The sequence below is a fragment of the Callorhinus ursinus genome, unplaced genomic scaffold, assembly GCF_003265705.2.
Source record: "Callorhinus ursinus isolate GAN/ISIS: 27379988/994484 unplaced genomic scaffold, GSC_fseal_2.0 scaffold13, whole genome shotgun sequence".
NCBI lineage: Eukaryota > Metazoa > Chordata > Mammalia > Carnivora > Otariidae > Callorhinus > Callorhinus ursinus.
The window spans coordinates 44,278,387-44,298,716 of NW_027397075.1; the positions used below are offsets into that span (position 1 = coordinate 44,278,387).

The 20,330-nt window shown below is 36.9% G+C and overlaps 1 protein-coding gene across 1 annotated transcript in view; it reads right to left on the reverse strand.

The window, feature by feature from the left end:
• The window catches only part of CEP350 (centrosomal protein 350), a 155,579-nt gene that overhangs the window by 63,067 nt on the left and 72,182 nt on the right, over nucleotides 1-20,330 (reverse strand). The window contains exons 20-25 of the mRNA XM_025877468.2: nucleotides 18,971-19,107; nucleotides 18,057-18,179; nucleotides 9,313-9,482; nucleotides 2,992-3,188; nucleotides 2,214-2,398; nucleotides 1,646-1,733 (exon numbers count right to left, since the gene is read on the reverse strand). Coding sequence (XP_025733253.1) covers nucleotides 1,646-1,733; nucleotides 2,214-2,398; nucleotides 2,992-3,188; nucleotides 9,313-9,482; nucleotides 18,057-18,179; nucleotides 18,971-19,107 — 900 coding nt within the window. The remainder of the gene's footprint in view (nucleotides 1-1,645; nucleotides 1,734-2,213; nucleotides 2,399-2,991; nucleotides 3,189-9,312; nucleotides 9,483-18,056; nucleotides 18,180-18,970; nucleotides 19,108-20,330) is intronic.

The following is a 20,330-nucleotide window of genomic DNA, read 5'->3' on the forward strand; positions in this document are numbered from 1 at the left end:
AAAGAAAGAAAGAAAGAAAGAAAGAAAGAAAGAAAGAAAGAAAGAAAAAAAACACAACCTCACAGAATGGGAAAAATACTGGTAAATCTAGCTTTTATTCTACTTTACAAACAGAAAGCTATTGTAATGTAAAAAGTTATTTATTTATTTTAACTAAGAAAATTTTAAGTTATTTTGAAACCAATTTTTTGGATTAAAAAGATATAACTTCTTCTTTAAAGAAATTCCAAATTTTTATTTTATTTTTTTAAAGAGTTATTTATTTTATTTGAGAGAGTGAGAGAGGAGCGGGGAGGGGCAGAGGTCAAAGGAGAGAATCATAAGCAGACTCTGCGCTGCGCATGAAGCCTGACCTGGGGCTTGATCTCACATCCCTGAGATCATGACCTAAGCCAAAATTAAGAGTCAGATGTTTGATCGACTGAGCCACCCAGGTGCCCCCAAAATTCCCAATTTTTAAAGTTCACACAATGATTAAAAAAAAAACGAGTTGAGCAATAATCCAATCTATAACTTAAATGATTATGTTCACACAGTTCATCCAACATAGGAGCCAGTACCTTGTAACAGGTCAATAAGGGAAAAGAAAACTAGAATCCACTGAATACTTACCAGGCACTGTGAAACACATTTTACACATGTTATCTCATTTTAATCCTCACAACCACCATATGAAGTAATATCTTACTCCTACAGATGAGGAAATTAAGTCTCAGAGAGTTACTTAAACTTGACCATTATTACAGAGCTGGAAGTGACAAAACTGGAATTCAAATAACAGCCAACATTCATTGAGCATTTACCACTGTGCCAAGATCTACTGTAAATTTATGATATGTATTAACTCATTTATTCCTCCCAACAACCCTACAAAGTATGTTATCATTATTATCCTCAGTTTAGAGATAAAGAAACTGAAGCACAGAGAAGTCAGGTAACTTGTCCAAGGTTATGAAACTAATAATTGGTAGATTTAGAATTTTAACCCAGGCAACTTGACTCTGGAGCTTGAATTCTTAACCACCAAACCATGTTCTCTCTCCAGGATTCCAACCTGAGGTGTTTCTGAGTTCACTGAGCCAAAATATTACTCAATTTGTAATGAGTATGTCCTGAAAGTCTATTCGGGAAAATAGTGACTAAAAAATTAATCCAAATAGACTCTTTTACAAATATCTTAATTTTTTAAATATGCATTTTTTAAAGATTTTATTTGTTTGTTTGTCAGAGAGAGAGAGCAAGAGAGGGAACATAAGCAGGCAGAGGGAGAAGCAGGCTCCCTGCTGAACAGGGAGCCCCATGTGGGATTTGATCCCAGTACCCTGGGATCATAGCCGAAGGCAGACGCTTAACCGACTGAGCCACAAGATTCCCTAAATATGCATTTCAAAAACTATTTTATTTAACAAAGGAAGGCAGGTTTGACTCTCTATTGTATTAAGTCAGCAGTGACACAAAATTAGAAATATAGCAGACTACCAAGCAATTTCTGTAATTATAGTAGTATAAGCAAAAACAGTGGTAAATATCAAATAAATCTCCTTTAAGATGATAATAAGAAAAAGAGATTAGGCAAAATAATAGATTCCACCATCTAACTTGCCTTAAGAGAAATTCTCTTAAAGAGTGTTTTTTTCTAACATACCTTCTCTTGCTGCAACCTTAAAAGCAAACCACGCTGTTTCTTTCGAAGTGGGGGCATTTTATCATCTTCTCCTTTGTCTCGTAGATGTCTGCAAATATTTCACATTGATACAAAGAGTAGATTAAATTTCTATTATAATGTCAAGAATTCTCTACCACTAAAAAGTCTCTAAAAACGATTTAACATTTCAAACACGGAAAATAGGCAGCAAAGCCTGCCCCACCAAATATTTTATTGCACGTATAATATATGCAAACTCTAGACTGTGTCCTTTAAAGATAAAATTGCTTTGAGACGTTTACAACACAGTAAAGGAATTAAGTATTAAATAACAATATGAGAGTGAGTCAGGTTGATAAAAGAGAAATGCAAAGAGAATGTTATGAGTAGGAGATCTGAACAGCAACAGGATTCAAAGACGACTGCCATATTTCTGGGTTAAGAAACTGGGTTGGTCAAATCAAATTAAATTGACTGAGGAACCAAAAACATCTTTAAAGACAAAGCATTTCCTTTCAATAAAAGAAGAAATTGGAAAGCGAAAACTATGTTCATGGAAACAACTTACTTTTTCTGATGCTCCAGCCAGGCTAATTCAGCCTTAGTTTTCTCCTTCAGGGCTTTCTCCCGGAGACGCAGGAGTGAAGACTGGTGAGCCGCCCTCATTTCTTCTTCTTTCATGTACTGTCGGACCATCTCCATAGTAAATTTAGAAAAACTATCTTGTCCTCCTGAGAATGGCATGCTCAGCTCCTAAAGTGGAGATTTGATTTCAAGTTTATCATTATCTAAGCCTTTGGAACTTAATTAACATTGTTAAAAGAGGCATTCACTTAAAAAAGTAAGCTGTGTATATAAAAAGGCTGCTGACCATGTCAGAGAACACTCCTCAAAAGAGGCACACGAGAGGGAGTAACGTTCGTCAGCTAATTTATTCAGCCAGTGAAATCTGAACAAACAACTACATAAGCCAGGTACTGTCTGCATAAAGCCCAGTAAGAATTGTCCCTGTTGTCCAAAAGGCTAACAATTTAGCAAGATGATATAAAGTTTTAAACTGGAATAAAGTGTTATAAGAGTGAAGCAAATGAAACACTTAGAGACATAACGCTGGCTCCAATCCTCAAAGGCCTTCTGAATTACCCCAAGGAATAAGTCTGTGTTCTGCTTTGTAAAGAAAGCGAAGCCAGATTCTATAGCAAAAATATAATATAAAATTGCTATCTTAGGAAAACCATTCTGGTAGATGACAACTGAGTTCAAGTACAAAATGTATGGTCATCTCTTTGAGAGAACGCATCCACGACTACGTATGAAGTACTCTCCACAAGTGAATCGCAGCACACCTTAGCAGAAGACAGTGTTGCCTTTTCTGGAGAGGCTTCATCGTCAGAGTCATCATGATGGCCTCTCTTTTTTTCCATGTTAAATCTGCGATGACTCTCAGAAGGTAGTAAAGATCGAAATGATTTTTCTTCTATTTCATCTTCTGTCATAGATTCATCAAATTTCAGGGAATATTCTGTTGCAATAGAAGTGGAATCTAAAAGAATTTGGAACAAGTAGATTTTATCATTATAACATTTTTCATCAATTAGTAGCCCCTGTTGCCTCTTTATGGGACAATCTAACATAAATTCATAGAATTGATCGGTAACAATTAATAGGCATGGAATAAAAATTCACTGATCTTAAAAATACGAGTACAAAAAATATGGTAAAAGTGTAATACACTTTACATATAAAGAGCCCTTACAAACCAATTAGAAAACTACTAATAATCCTATACAAAAATGAGAAAGTCATGATCAAATGCTTCACAAAGAAAATATAAATGGTCAAAATAAAGAAAAAAAAAGTTTAACATTATTAGCAGTCAAAGAAATGCAAATCAAAATTTTTTTAGAACTCATCAATACCATGGTAATGTAAAACACGATGGCTCTTTTAGTTTGGTTCTTGTGTGCCTTTGACATGCACTCCTCACCCCCAATCCTTTTATTTGGACAGCCTTACTTTCTAGTACTACAAGATGTTCCAGGTTCATTTTGTATTTTCCCTGCCCAGTCCTAGAATCAGTCATTTCTCCAAAGAGCTCTAATTTCTTTCATTGGAGAATATTTAGAAACCACAATTATGGGCACTGGTTATTTTTTTTTTTAAGATTTATTTGAGAGAGAGCAGAGTGAGAGAGAGCACGAGAGGGAGGGTGGAGGGGCAGAGGGAGAAGGAAAGCAGGCTCCCCGCTGAGCAGGGAGCCCGACATGGGGCTCAATCCCAGGACCCCAGGATCATGACCTGAGCCAAAGGCAGACACTTAACCGACTGAGCCACCCAGGTACCCTGGCACTGGGTTACTCTTGTTACTACTAGAGCATCACTGTTTCTTTCCTCTGTCAGTGGACAGAGCTAGATAATGTATCCATGTATACTAACCCATGTACACACACACACACACACACACACAAACACTAGATCCTGTAGCCATCCATCCATCCATCCAAAGATGGATTCATACTGATGTCTGTCTGTCTGTCTGTCTGTCTGTCTCTCTCTCTCTCTCTCTCACACACACACACACACACACACACTAGATCCTGTAGCCATCCATCCATCCATCCAAAGATGGATTCATACTGATGTCACTGACTCTAATCCAGCACCACAGGGTTCATTCTAGTCTTCCTTTCTTGTGTATCTAATATCCTTCTCCACCACTGAGAAACCCGGCTCCTACCATCCAACGTCAATTTACTTATTTGTTCAACCCCAATACATACGTAAGAACTGTTCACCTGTAGCCCTGTGAAAAGCTCATTTACCAATTAGAATATAGTGTTTATATACCGCTCTCTTTATATTTAGGCTTACAATTTCCACTCAAAAATGCCATTTTCCAAGTTTACTTAGGTCAGCTTTCTCTTCCACCCTCTTCAGTGTGCTTATGCCATACATTTGTAATACAGTTAGATACATTTGTAACAGACTGCATTCCATCCTAGGATCTCCCAACATCCTGGTTGATGTGTGTGTTTAGTTTGCACATGTTGAAGTTTACTCTGTGAAATACACCTCTAGGGTTCTGATAAATGCACAGCATCAGTCAGTACATAAAGAACCATACAGGACATCCCTTACATAAGTTGTTTCACACTAAAAGTTCTCCTGTGCATCCCCTTTGTAGTTTAACCATTTCCTCTTTTACCTAACAGTTGAGAACCATTAATCTGTTATCCTTCCTTAAAGTTTTGCCTATTCCAGAATGTCATATAAATGGAATCATACACTATGTAGCCTTTAGGGGCTTGCACCTTTAACTTAGTAAAATTCACTTAAAATTCATCCATTATGTTGCATGAATCAATAGCCTGAATAGTAGTATTCCATTGTACAGATTTACCAGTTTGCTTATCCATTCCCTTCATAAGACATTTGGTGGCTTCCAGTTGAAAAACGGTGCTATGAACATTAGTGTATAGGCTTTTGTGAGGACCTAAGCTTTCAACTCATTTGCCTAGGCATGTGATTGCTGGATCATTATAAGATACTGTGAAAATGTCTTACAAAGTGTACCATTTTGCATTTTCATCAGCAATGAATTCAAGTTCCTGTTGCTCTGCATCCTTGTTGCCACCACTTTGTTGTCAGCTTTTTGGGTTTTAGCCATTCTAATAGGCATGTTGTAGTATCTCATTGTGATTTTAATTTTCATTCCCCTAACAACAAATGATATTGAACACCTTTCCTAAGTCTATTTGCCATTTGTATAGTTTCTTCAGTGAAGTGTCTGTTCAGATCTTATGCACATTTTTTAATAGGGCTGTTGATTTTTTTGTTGTTGAGTCTTAAGAGTCCTTTATATAATTCTGGATATAAGTCCTTTATCCAATATGTGATCAACAAATATTTTTAACTGTCTGTGGCTTCTCTTTTCAATTCTCTTAACAGTGTTTTTCACAGAGCAGTTTTTAATTTTAACAAAGCATAACTTATCAGTTTTTTCTTTCACAGATTGTACTTCTGGTGTTGTATCTAAGAAGTCACTGCTAAACAAAAGGTGACCTGGATTTTCTTCTCTTTTCTTCTACATACAAGTTTTTAAAATGGTATAGTTTCTTTGGATCTTGGTTGTCCTGTGAGTTTTAGTTGCGTCAGTCTCTCCAGACTCCCCACTCTCCTTATTCCACTCGGGAAGACTACTGGACTCCATGCCGCGTGGCCTGGAGACTCCCTTCAGGCAGTAAGCTGGAGCAGTCATAGTGCTCACCTCATCTGCTTTTCATCTTTCATGAATCAACAGCATTCACTGCCTGATGTTCAATGTCTTAAAAACCGTTATTTCATATGTTTTGTCTGGTATTTGTTTTAGGAGGGAGGGTAAATCTGGTCCTGTTCCTCCATTGTGGCCAGAAGTAGAAGTCCAAGTAGTTTAATTTTATATTGTTTAAAGAAGTGAAATATATCAAAAAGTCATGGTTCATGACATTTCAGATTAGTCACTTGACAATGATCAATGTGCAGTTATTGGAGCCAGGCACCACTGCAAACAACTTGAGAACAACATTAAACAAGTCACGGATGGTTACTATCTACTCCGAGACTCAAAGACACTTTCAATAAATAAATTTGTCTTCACGGTTTTAATTACAAGCACTATTATTAAGATAAAATTTTGCAGAGATTAAATTCATCCTGTAGGAGAAAATTAACAGATAATTTCTTTATTGTTTTCCTATACCCTTTATTTATCTCATTACATAGAAGTTATCATTAAGTCTGATCCTAGAATGAATTTCATTAGTTTTTAATCCAGCAATCCATGAAATATTTTTGAGAACATTCTGAAAAACATTCATCAATCAGTATAAAAATATGAGCATGCCTCTTGATATTTAACACCAATATATTAGTCTGCATGGGCTACCATAACAGAACACCACAAGCTGTTGACCTAAACAACAGAAATTTATTTCCTCACACTTCTGGAGGGGTTGAATCCAAGATCAAGGTGCTGACAGGGTTGGTTTCTGGTGAGACCGCTCTCCTTGGTTTGCAGGCTGATGCCTTTAGTGTCCTCACAAGACCTTTTCTCTATGCATGTGCCTGCTGAGGTCTTTTCCTCTTCATACAAGGACACAGGTCCTATGGATTAGAGGCCCAGCCTTCTGACCTCATTTAACCTTAGTTACCTCCTTAAAGGCCCTATCTCCAAATACAGTCACACTGGAAGTTAGAATTTTACTGTATCAATTTTGGGATATACAACTCATTCCACCCTCTCATTCCTCAAAATTGATTCCTTCTTGTACACAAAATACATTCACTTCATCCTAACAGTCCCAAAACTCTTAACCCATTTCAGCATCAACTACAAGTCTAAAGTATCATCTAAATATCATTCAAATTGGGTATCAGTGAGACTTGAGGTGTGATTCATCCTGAGGCAAAATTCCTTTTTAGTTGTAAACCTGTGAAACAAGACCAGATATGTGCCTCCAAAATACAATAGTGGGACAGGCATAAAATAGACAACCCCATTCCAAAAGAGAGAAATCAGAAAGGGGTGATGGGTCCCAAGCTAGTCCAAGACCTAGCAGGGCAAATTCCATTAGCTCTGAAGGCTGAAGAATGGTCCTCTTTGGAAGGGTGTTCTGCCCTCGGGCCCACTGGGGTAGCCTTGCCTTCTCAACCCTGTGTGGTAGCACCATCCCCTCAGCCCCTGGCAGTGCTCTGCTCCTGAGGCCGTAAGCCAGGGCAACCTGGACAACTGAAACCAAGGAGGTGGCCCCATGCTCTGAAATCAATGAGGGAGCCTTGCCATCTGGGCTTGTAGGCCTGGGTCTGTGGTGGCGGTGGCTGCCCTGCTGATCTCTGAATCATCATCGGGGTCATTCTTCCCTTTTTTGGAAGGATAAGGCATGTTCACAGCCTAGCTCTACTATCTCATCTGGTAGAATCCCAGAAGTCCAAAAGTTCATCCCTTCTCTGTGCTCTTCTGTCCAAACTGGCAGTGTCTCTGCCAGTATAATCCCATCTCTACTATTACTGGCTTCCGCTGAGATGGCTGCTTGGATAATCTTTTTATGGAGTGACTGTCCAGTCACATCCTTGGTGTTCTGTCCAGAACATGCTTTTTTATTTTTCACAACATGGATGGCCTGAGAATTTTCCAAATCTTCAAGTTCTGGTTCCTTTTTGTTTAACAATTCAATCAATTTATCTCTCCTCTCATATTTTACTAAAAGCAATAAGGAGAAACCAAGACCATGCCTTCAACACTTTGCTCAGAAATCCCCTTGGCTAACTATCCATGTTCATCACTTTTAACTTCCACTTTCCACAAAACACTAGAAACATAGTTCAGCCAAATTCTTTCTCAATTTATAAGAAGGACTGCCCTTCTTCCAGTTTCCAATAATGTATTTCTAATTTCCATCTCCATCAGACTTTATCAGAATCATTTTTAACCATATTTTCATCATTTTAACCATCCATATTCCTGCCAACAGTCTCTGCAAGGCAATGTGGGCTTTCTCTAGCATGTACCTCAACACTCTTATAGTCTCTATTCATTACCCAGTTCTAAAGCCACTTCCACATATTTGGTATTTGTTATAGCAACACCCCACTTCTGCATAACAAGATCTATATTCATTAGCTAGGTGGTATTAATTAATTACTTCTGGGTAACAAGATCTGTATTGTTAATCAGTCATTAAATATAGACTACTATACCCATAAATGACATTCATTATAAAATTTACAAATTTAAAGGATGAGAAAAAATCATTATTTAAACATCTTCTTGCCCTCTAAAGACTGTTTTGCCCATCCTGCTCTGAAGACTACAATTCTCTAGGCCATCAATTAAATACACTGCTTAAGAGCCAGTCATTTAAAGAAAATTCTTAAAGGTGTCATTTGTTGCCAAATTCTGTTTTCTTAATTATACTGTCTACTACCCATGATTTGATAGGGATACACCTACAATCTAGAGAGTGGTAACTAATGAATTTTAATCTAGTTACTGTATCTAATGTTATCATTATTTATAAGAAATTGTATCCTGGGCGCCTGGGTGGCTCAGTTGGTTAAGCGACTGCCTTTGGCTCAGGTCATGATCCTGGAGTCCCGGGATCGAGTCCCACATCGGGCTCCCTGCTCAGCGGGGAGTCTGCTTCTCCCTCTGACCCTCTTCCCTCTCGTGATTTCTATCTCTAATTCTCTCTCTCTCTCAAATAAATAAATAAAATCTTTAAAAAAAAAAAAAGAAATTGTATCCTTATATTGCTTAAAATGTAAAGTTCTAATAATGTATTCTCTTTTTTATGATTGTTATATATCGATGATAGGATAAAAGTAGTTGTTTTGAATATTTACTTTCCATTCACATGTATGCTCTCCTAGGTTTAGTTTTGCCTCCCCTTAGAATCACGACACACAATCATGTTTAAAATATTGGCAAGGGTTACTGGCATAATGTATAACTTCGGAATAGTTTCACCTGGATACACTTAATATCAGATTCAAACACACACACACACACACACACACACACACACACTACCATGTTCTAATTATATTAACTAGCTCAGTCACAAATATCTCAAAGGGTTCTGGAAGCCTCCCCAACAAATAACTATATATACACATGCAAGGAACGTTACCTTTCTCATCAGGAAGAGATGGCACACTGTCACTTCGTAAAGAATCATCTACAGCAGTCTGAACCTGTTCATCAATAGAACTCTCCGTCTTTTCACCATGAAGTTTCCTCTCATTTTCCTTAGAAGATGGAACTGAAGGGCTTTCTTGACGGCTGCTACCACTACTACTTCTGTTTATAGATATTATGGAAACAAAAAAGAAAAAGGGTGATAAAATAAGGTTCATAAATTCAAAGTAAATTTATTTGGCAAGGGGAATGTGCCTCATGATCAAGATATGAAATGATGAAACAAGTAACATAAAACATAAAATGCTAAGTAGACAGAAGTCTGAGAAGAAACTGTTGTAGAAAAGAAGGTTTCACTCTTAAATAGCCATGATAAGCAAGCACTACTCTCAGGCTACCACTCCCCTTTTCCTTTCATTTTAAAATCAAAATACTAGGAAAAAGGGCTTCTATTTGGCTGTTCCAACTCCCTTACTTTTCATCAACATCACAATTTATCAAAATCTACTTCAATCCCAACTACTCTACTGGAATTGTCCTTTCAACCTCCACCTAAACTTGAATTCCCAAATCCAATGGATAATTTTTCTGCAACATTATACAGTGTTGATCTCTACCTCCTTCTTTAAAAGCTCCACTAGCTAAAGCAAATGTAGTAAAACGTTAACATCAGTATAACGTGGATAAAAAATATTTAGGAACTCTGTATTATTCTTGCAACATTTCTGTAAGCTTGAAATTATATCAAAATTAAATGTTAAATAAAAGACTTTCCTTTCTTACACTCCTTGTTCTACTCTCACCTGCTTTTCTATCTCCCAAACCAGTTTTTCTGTTCCTTTTATATCATTTGAATTTTCCTGGATTTCCTTAAAATGATGGTGATTCCCAGTGTTTTGTTTTTGGTCTTTTTCTCTTTTATGCTACATACTGTCCCTTGGCAATCGTATGCATCTCTGTAATTTTAACTAGTATTATTTAGATTGAGCCTTAAACCTATATCAACTACTTCTGCCCTTCCCCTGACTTTGTCTCAAGTTTCCAAATGCTTAGTGAACTTGTTTTTTTTTTCTTTTATTTTTTTTATTATGTTCAGTTAGCCAACATATAGTACAACATTAGTTTTTGATATAGTGTTCAATGATTCATTAGTTGCGTATAAGGTCAGTGTTTTTCTTCCTCCCCCTTTGCTTTCCTTATTCATTCATTTAAATATATATATATATAGAGAGAGAGAGAGCCAATCACAAGCCATGTTTTGAGATCCACTCCATAAGCTATCTCCTCTTCGAAATGCCCTTCCTTCTCTGCCTTCCTATTTAAGGTTGTTCTGCCTCCCTAATTTAAGGCTCAGTTCAAGTACCATTTCTGCAAAGTGCTTGAGGATACCTTCTCCCACTCCCAAGGAAGGTTTGGTCACTTCTCTGTGTTTATACTGTTTTATTTTGTATGCTTCTATAACAGTATTTATCAGAATATTGTGCAATTAGTTGTCTGGTTTAATAAATGTTTTGGAAAGTATAAACCATATAATATAGCTGTAAGGTAAAAGATAATGTAGGAGAGAGCAAGTGCTTCGGAGTCAGAAGGATATGGGATTAATCTCAATTATTCCACCTAACAGTTATGTGCCAATCATTCACTAGGTAAACATGTAGTAAACTGTCTACTGTGTGCTAGGTATTTTGCTACTTTCTGGGGACAGCAGTATAGATGATCCTCACTAGGATGGCCATAATAAAAAAGAGAGACAATAACAAATGTTGATGAAGATGTAAAAAAAATTTTATATTTTTAGTGGGAATGTGAAGTGGAGCACCTGTTTTGGAAAAGTTTGGCCATTTTCCAAAAAATTAAGCAGAGTTATTATATGACCCAGTAATCCCTCTTCTAAGTGTATACCCAAAAGAAATGAAAACCTATGTCCACAGAAAAACTTGTACATAGATGTATGTAGCAGCACTATTCATAATAGTCAAAAAGTAGAAGCAATCCAATGTCCATAAACTGACGATAAATAAAATGTGGGATATCCATGCAAAAGAATATTATTTGTCCATATAAAGGAATAACATACGAATATGTGATAGATGAACCTAAAAACATTATGCTAAGTCAAAGAACCAGTCATAAAGAACCATACATTGTATGATGCCATTTATATGAAATGTCCAAAACAGACAAATCCACAGAGAACAGAAATAAAAAGATTAGTAGTTGTCAGAAGATAAAGAAGAAAGGGCATAAGAAATGACTGCTAAGGGATAGAGGCCTTTTTTGGGGGGTGATGAAAATGAAGACCTCAAAGAACTTCTAGTGTAGTCCATAACTGAAAAGTAAAGGAACAGGAGATAGAAGGTGGTAAAGGCTCTAACAGTTATATATATGGAGTGTTATAGGGGAATATAAAAGGGATATCTAAAGCAGACTAGGGGTAACACTGACTCAGAGGGGAGTAAAAGTAAACTAAATGAAATAGACCACCAAAACAGTGGTCTAGAAAGAAGGTATATCTTGGAAGAGTCCAAGATGGCAGAGGAATAAAGACCTTAGCTTTGTCTGGTCCCAGGAATTCAGCTAGGTAGCTATTAAATCATTCTGAACACCTGTGAACTCAACCGGAGATCTAAGAAAATAGCTACAACTCCACAAAGAGAAGAGCGACCACTTTCTGCAAGAATGACAAGATGGAAAAACTCACCTCAAAAAAGAACAAGAGGCAGTACTGACTTCCAGGGACCTAATCAATATGGATATAAGTAAGATGTTGGAATTGGTGTTCAGAATAATGATTATAAAGATATGAGCTGGGCTTGAAAAGAGCATAGAAAAAACTAGAGAATCTCTATCTGGAGAAATAAAATGACTAAAATCTAATCAAGTTGAAATAAAAGACTATTAAGGAAATGCAATAAAAAAATGGAGGCTCTAACTGCTAGGATAAATTAGGCAGAAGAGAGAATTTGTGATACAGAAGACAAAATGATGGAGAATAAAGAAGCTGAGAAAAAGAGAGATAAACAACTACTGGATCACGAGGGGAGAATTTGAGAGATAAGGGATACCATAAAGCGAAACAATATTAGAATAATTGGGATACCAGAAGAAGAGGAAAGGGGGAGGCAGAAAGCATAATGGAGCAAATTATAGAAGAGAACTTCCCTAATCTGGGGAAGGAAACAGGCATTCAAGTCCAGCAGACACAGAGAACCCCCTCAAAATCAATAAAAATAGGTCAACACCTCGACATATAATAGTGAAACTTGCAAATCTCAGAGACAAAGAGAAAATCCTGAAAGCAGCTCAGAACAAGAGCTCCGTTACCTACAAGGGTAGAAACATTAGACTGGAAGCATACCTATCCACAGAGATCTGGCAGGCCAGAAAGGACTGGCATGATATATTCAGGGTGCTAAATGAGAAAAATATGCAGCCAAGAATATTTTATCCAGCAAGGCTGTCATTCAGAATGGAAGGAGAGATAAAAAGCTTCCAGAACAAACAGAAACTAAAAGAATTTGTGATCACTAAACCAGCCCTGCAAGAAATATTAAAGGGGATCCTTTAAGCGAAGAGAGAGCCCAAAAGTAACATAACCAGAGAGAAACAGAGACAATATACAGAAATAGTGATTTTACAGGTTAAGACAATGGCACTAAATTCATATCCTTCAATAGTTACTCTGAATGTAAATGGGCTAAATGCCCCAATCAAATGACACAGGGTATCAGACTGGCTAAAAAAGCAAGACCCATCAATATGTAGTCTACAAGAGACTCATTTTAGACCCAAAGACACCTGCAGATTGGAAGTGAGGGGGTGGAAAACAATTTATCATGCTAATGGACATCAAAAGAAAGCTAGGATAGCAATCCTTATACCAGACAAATTAGATTTAAAACCAAAGACTGTAATAAAATGTGAAGAAGGACACTATATCATAATTAAAGGGTCTATCCAACAAGAAGGTCTAACAATTTTAAACATTAATGCCCTTAAAATGGGAGCAGACAATTAAACTAATTAATAACAAAATTAAAGAAACATATTGATATTAATACAATAATAGTAGGGGACTTTAACACCCCACTCACTGCAATGGACAGATCATCTAAGCAGAAGATCAACAAGGAAACAAGGGCTTCGAATGACACACTGGATCAGATGGACTTCACAGATAATATTCAGAGCATTCCATCCTAAAGCAAGAGAATATACATTCTCCTCTAGTGCCCATGGAACATTCTCCAGAATAGATCACATACTGGGTCACAAATCAGGTCTCAACCAGTACCAAAAGACTGGGATCATTCCCTGCATATTTTCAGACCACAATGCTTTGAAACTGGAACTTAATCACAAGAGGAAATCTGGAAAGAACTCAAACACATGGAGGTTAAAGAGCATCCTACTAAAGAATGAATGGGTCAACCAGGAAATTAAAGAGGAATTAAAGGAATTAATGGAAACAAATGAAAATGAAAACACAACTGTTCAAAACCTGTGGGATGCAGCAAGGAGGTCCTAAGAGTCAAGTATATAGCACTACAAGCCTTTCTCAAGGAACAAGAAAAGTCTCAAATACACAACCTAATCCTACACCTAAAGAAGCTGGAGAAAGAATAGCAAATAAAGCCTACATCCAGCAGGAAAAGAGAATTAATAAAGATTACAGCAGAAATTAATGAAATAGAAACCAAAAGAACAGAACAGATCAACGAAAGTAAGAGCTGGTTCTTTCAAAGAATTAATAAAACTGATAAACGCCTGGGCAGACTTACGAAAAAGAAAAGAGAAAGGACTGAAACAAAATCATGAATGAAAGAGGAGATCACAACCAACACCAAAGAAATACAAATGAATAAGAACATATTAAGAGCAATTATATGCCAACAAATTAGGCAATCTGGAAGAAATGGCTGCATTCCCAGAGATGTATAAACTACCAAAACTGAAACAGGAAGAAAGAAAAAACCTGAACATACCCATAAGCAGCAAGAAAATTGAAGCAATAATCAAAAATCTCCCAACAAACAAGAGTTCAGGGCCCGATGGCTTCCCCGGGGAATTCTACCAAACACTTAAAGAAGAATTAATACCTATTCTTCTGAAGCTGTTTGAAACAATAGAAATGAAAGGAAAACTTCCAAACTCGTTCTAGGAGGCCAGCATTACCTTGATCCCAAAACCAGACAAAGACCCCATCAAAAAGGAGAATTACAGACTAATATCCTTGATGAACATGGATGCAAAAATTCTCACCAAGATACTAGCCAATAGGACCCAACAGTACATTAAAAGGATTAATTCACCACGACCAAGTGGGATTTATTCCTGCAAGGTTGGTTCAATATCCACAAATCAATCAATGTGATACATTACATTAATAAAAGAAAGGTCGAGAACCATATGATCCTCTCAATAGATGTAGAAAAAGCATGTAACAAAGTACAGCATCTTTTCTTGATTAAAACTCTTCACAGTGTAGGGATAGAGGGAATATACCTCAATATCATAAAAGCCATCCATGAAAACCCCACAGCAAGTATCATTCTCAGTGCACAAAAACTGAGAGCTTTTCCCCTAAGGTCACAAACACGGCAGGGATGTCCACTACACTGTTGTTCAACATAGTACTAGAAGTCCTAGCCTCAGCAATCAGACAACAAAAAGAAATAAAAGGTATCCAAATTGGCAAAGAAGAAGTCAAACTCTCACTCTTTGCACAAGACATGATACTCTTACATGGAAAACCCAAAAGATCCACCCCAAAATTGCTAAAACTCATACAGGAATTCAGCAAAGTGGCAGGATATAAAATAAATCCACAGATATCAGTTGCATTTCTATACACTAACAATGAGACAGAAGAAAGAGAAATTAAGGAGTCGATCCCATTTACAATTGCACCAAAAACCATAAGATACCCAGGACTAAATCTAACCAAAGAGGCAAAGGATAAGTATTTGGAAATCTATAGAACACTCATGAAAGAAATTGAGGAAGACACAAAGAAATGGAAAAACCTTCCATGCTCATGGACTGGAAGAACAAATATTCTTAAAATGTCTATGCTACCTAGAGCAATCTATATATTCAATTCAATCCCTATCAAAATACCATCAACTTTTTCACAGAGCTGGAATAAATAATCCTAAAATTTGTTTGGAACCAGAAAAGACCCCGAATAGCCAAAGGAATGTTGAAAACAAAAGCCAAAGCTGGTGGCATCACAATGCCGGACTTCAAGCTAAAACAGACACAAAGATCAAGGGAACAGGAGAGAACCCAGAAATGGACCCTCAACTCTGTGGTCAACTAATCTTCAACAAAGCAGGAAAGAATATCCAATGGAAAAAAGACAGTCTCTTCAACAAATGGTGGGAAAATTGGACAGCCACATGCAGAAGAATGAAACCAGACCATTTCCTTACACCATACACAAAAATAGACTCAAAATGGATGAAAGACCTAAATGTGAGGCAGGAATCCATCAACATCCTAGAGAAGAACACAAGTAGCAACCTCTTCGACCTCAGCCGCAGCAACTTCTTCCTGGACACATCACCAAAGGCCAGGGAAGCAAGGTCAAAAATGAACTATTGGGACTTCATTAAGATAAAAAGCTTTTGTACAGCAAAGGAAACAGTCAACAAAACCAAACGACAACTGACAGATGGGAGAAGATATTTGCAAGTGTCTTATCATATAAAGGGCTGGTATCCAAAATCTATAAAGAACTTACCAAACTCAACACCCAAAGAACAAATAATCCAATCAAGAAATGGGCAGAAGACATAAACAGATATTTCTCCAAAGAAGACATACAAATGGCCAACATACACATGAAAAAATGCTCAACATCACTCAGCATCAGGGAAATACAAATCAAAACCACAATGAGATACCACCTCACACCAGTCAGAATGGCTAAAATTAACAAGTCAGGAAATGACAGATGTTGGCGAGGATGTGAAGAAAGGGGCACCCTCTTACACTGCTGGTGGGAATGCAAACTGGTGCAGCCACTCTGGAAAAATAGTATGGAGGTTTCTCAAAAAGTTAAAAATAGAGCTACCCTATGACCCAGCAATTGCACTACTAGGTATTTACACCAAAGACACAAATGTAGGGATCCGAAGGGGCACCTGCACCCCAATGTTTATAGCAGCAATGTCCACAATACCCAAACTACGGAAAGGGCCCAGATGTCCATCAATGGATGAATGGATAAAGGAAATGTAGTATATACATACAATGGAACACTACTCAACCATCAAAAAAAAAGAAAGAAATCTTGCCATTTGCAACTACGTGGATGGAACCAGAAGGTATTATGCTAAGTGAAATAAGTCAATCAGAGAAAGACAATTATCAAATGATCTCACTCATATGTGGAATTTAAGAAACAAAACAGAGGATCATAGGAGAAGAGAGGGAAAAATGAAACAGGATGAAATCAGAGAGGGAGACAAACCATAAGAGACTCTTAATCATAGAAAACAAACTGAGGGTTGCTGGAGGGGAGGTAGGAGGGGGGATGGGGGTAACTGGGTGATGTAATGGAAGGCATGTGATGTAATGAGCACTGGGTATTATATGAGTGATAAATCACTGAACTCTAAATCTGAAATAGTACATTATGTTAATTAATTGAATTTAAATTAAAAAAGCAGAAGGTATATCATATGTAATGGCAGAAAAGAGAGAGAGAGCATGGCTCTTTTATTAGAGAATACATTAGAGTAGTTATAATTAGTGGAATATGATAAGAGGGGAAATGCCAAGAGACAGGGTTGGAGATGGACCAAAGCCTCAATAATAAAGGAACTTTCATGCTCTACTCCACTCAACTGAGTGGCTCTAAAGAAATACTGAAGGTTTCAAACAGGTAACAAATTGGCTGCAAATTTTAGAAAAATCACTCTAGTTACCAAGTAGTTAGTGAAGAGATTAGGGAATGGTTTGGGAAGAGATTGGGAAAACTATGAGGAATCCCCTATAGTGACCCAGCTGACAGCCTCAATGAACTGTCAGTGAAGGTTAAATGAAAGTCATATAGTTCCAGAGATATAGTAGGTACTTAATACCCCACACTAATGTTTTTTAGTCTCATGATTTAATTTTTTAAATGAGGTTTTAGTTTGACAATGTAGGTATCCTACCTCTAAGAATGCTGGAAAAGGAACCTCGGAAATCTTCTAATCCAAGGACAGAACCATAATCGAAAACTACAGATGTTAATACCATGCAAGAACCAATGACAAAGTATTTGATCTTTTATAATTATAACAATTAGTACATACAGTAATGTCAAGAAATATGGAAGTTAGCAAAGCAATGCCCAATAAACATAGGCCTTGGAGCCAGATAAACCAAGGTTCAATTCCTTGGTGTGCTACTTTCTATGTGACCTTAGGTGAGTTTCTTAGCAACTCCATGAGCCTCTGGTTCCCTACTATAAAAAGAGAACAATATCTGTCTTGGAAGGTTGTTGTGAAGATTAAATGCAGGAAAAAGAAATTGACACGGAGCTTATACAAGGCAGGCTCTCAAGGAACGGCAGTTACATTACTACATAGAACAACTATTTTATAAATAAGCTAGTCAAATAGGGGAAAGTCAGAACTTTGAAGGGAAGACACTATTTTATTTAAAGAAATGAGATTAAGAAGTAAAAAAAGAAAGCAATGTCTAAGCCATTTATCACACTTTACTAAATCAAAGTGTTTTCACCTTCGATCATGATTCTTGTATCTTGAAGACTCAGAGTAACTATCAAATGAAGGGGAATACTTCTGATGCTTTGAGTCAAGGGTCCCTTCTTTATTCTGAGAGAGTGAAACAGATTGACTTTTCCTGCAAAGAGAATAAAAACTGATTAAACATTTAAAGTCTCTTATAAGGGAAGGATTTTAAATGTCATTTAACATTAATATGAGATAAAATCTTGAATAAATAGAAATTATGAAATAGCTATAACAAAGTATTTAAGAAAGACATTCACTCATAGAAAAGAGTATCTTGCTTTATGAGAAATAAACACATATCACCCCAAGTATCAGTAAATGTGAATAAGGACTTAAATCTATGAATTCGAGACAGTCAAAATGTGATGTAAAAAAATACACACAAACATGATCACAACACCCAGGCTGCCTAAGAAACTAATGACTTTTCACTGTTCCTAGAATAAACTCCAAAATCCACAAGGTCTGCAATGTCCTACCATAATCTGATCCCTGCATCATCTCCTACCATTCTCCCCTTTGTTCTCTGCCTCCGGTTACATTCTTCCCTCATTTTCTCTTCCTACTGACCTGCCTATTCTTTATCTGCTTTAATCACGGACTCCTTTTCATCCATTAGATCTCACCATAAGCTTTCCTTCCTCAGGAAAACCTTCTCTGACGTTGCTGTACCCCCAGGCTATTCAAATTCCTTTGTTATATGTCTCAGGGATATATGTCCTTTTCGCTCATAACACTTGTCTAAGTTTGTAACTGTTCATTCACTTAAGTGAATATGTGATTATATTATCTACCTTCCGCACTACACTGTATGCCCATAACTATATTCTTAGTACCCACAACAGTGCCTGGGACTTAGTAGATACTCATTGCATATTAGCTGAACGACTGAATATTAACCTATCCGTTTCAGCTCTGGTCCTCAGCTGTTTCACAAAGTCTGGAGCATGCTGTCGGTGGTGGTCGTATAGCGTTGTCAGGGGAGCTCCTGAAGCAGTGATGGCATCTGAGATATGAGTTCGAGTCAACTCTGCCATCTAAATAAGAACACACAAGGCAAAAGTAGATGTGAAAAAAAAAATCACAGAAAACTGAGAAGGAGCACAGTGTCTTTGAAAGATCACTGGATTAAGAGCAAGTAAATTCTGCCATTAACAGGTAAAACACTGTGGGCAAGTCATTTAGATTTTTTAAGTCTCAACAGCTTCCTTATAAAAATAAAAAGTTGGCTGGACCACAAGATTTCTAAGGTTTCATCTAGCTATAGCAACCTATGAATTAAAGCAAAATTTTCAAGTCATATAATAAGCCATAATAAACCAAAAATAAATCTTCTTTAAGAATCAACTCAATTACTACTTCCTATATCTGTTTTCTGACCTACAATGTGAGGTATTTTCCCTACTCTTCACCACTACTGCAACTGCTGCATGTATTATTCATTTGGTGTTCATTCAATCACTGCCTTGACAACTTGAAGTGTTTTTGAAATCTTTGCTAATGTTGTCTAAAATTTTCTTAAAAGAATCTATACTTATTTGCACAATCCCATAGTACCCAACCCAGTAGGTTCCTGACTTTTTAATAACAAAGTCATTTCACAAACAATCCTAAATTGTACCTGCTAAAATAAACTGAAACTACAGCTATAGATTATGATATCCCATATACAGACAACAGTAAAACTATTTCTGGCTTTACCCTTGGTACAGTAAAAGACAAGACACTAACATCACGGTAGGTGAAAAGGAACCATCTTCACACAAAGCAGATCAATGGCTTCCTGGGACCAAAGTTAGGGACTGACTGGATAGGGGCATGAAGAAACTTTTTAGTGTGGGAAATACAGTTGATCTCTGAACAACATGGGAGTTAGGGGTGCTGATCCACAAGCAGTCAAAATCCGTGGATAACTTCTAATTCCCCCAAAATGGAACTACTAAATAGCCTACTGTTGATTGGAAGCCTTACCCATAACATAAACAGTTGATTAACACATATCTTATACATTTCATTTTATGTATTTTATACTGTATTATTATAATAAAGTAGGCTAAAGAAAAGAAAATGTTATTAAGAAAATCCTAAGGAAGAAAAATTACATTTATAGTACTGTACTGTATTTGTCAAAAAAAATTTAGCATGTAAGCAGACCCTCACAGTTTCAACCCATGTTGTTCAAGATTCAACTGTATTCTATTTCTTGATTATGGTGGTGTTTATAGGCATGGACAGATAGATAAGAAAAGACACAGAAATA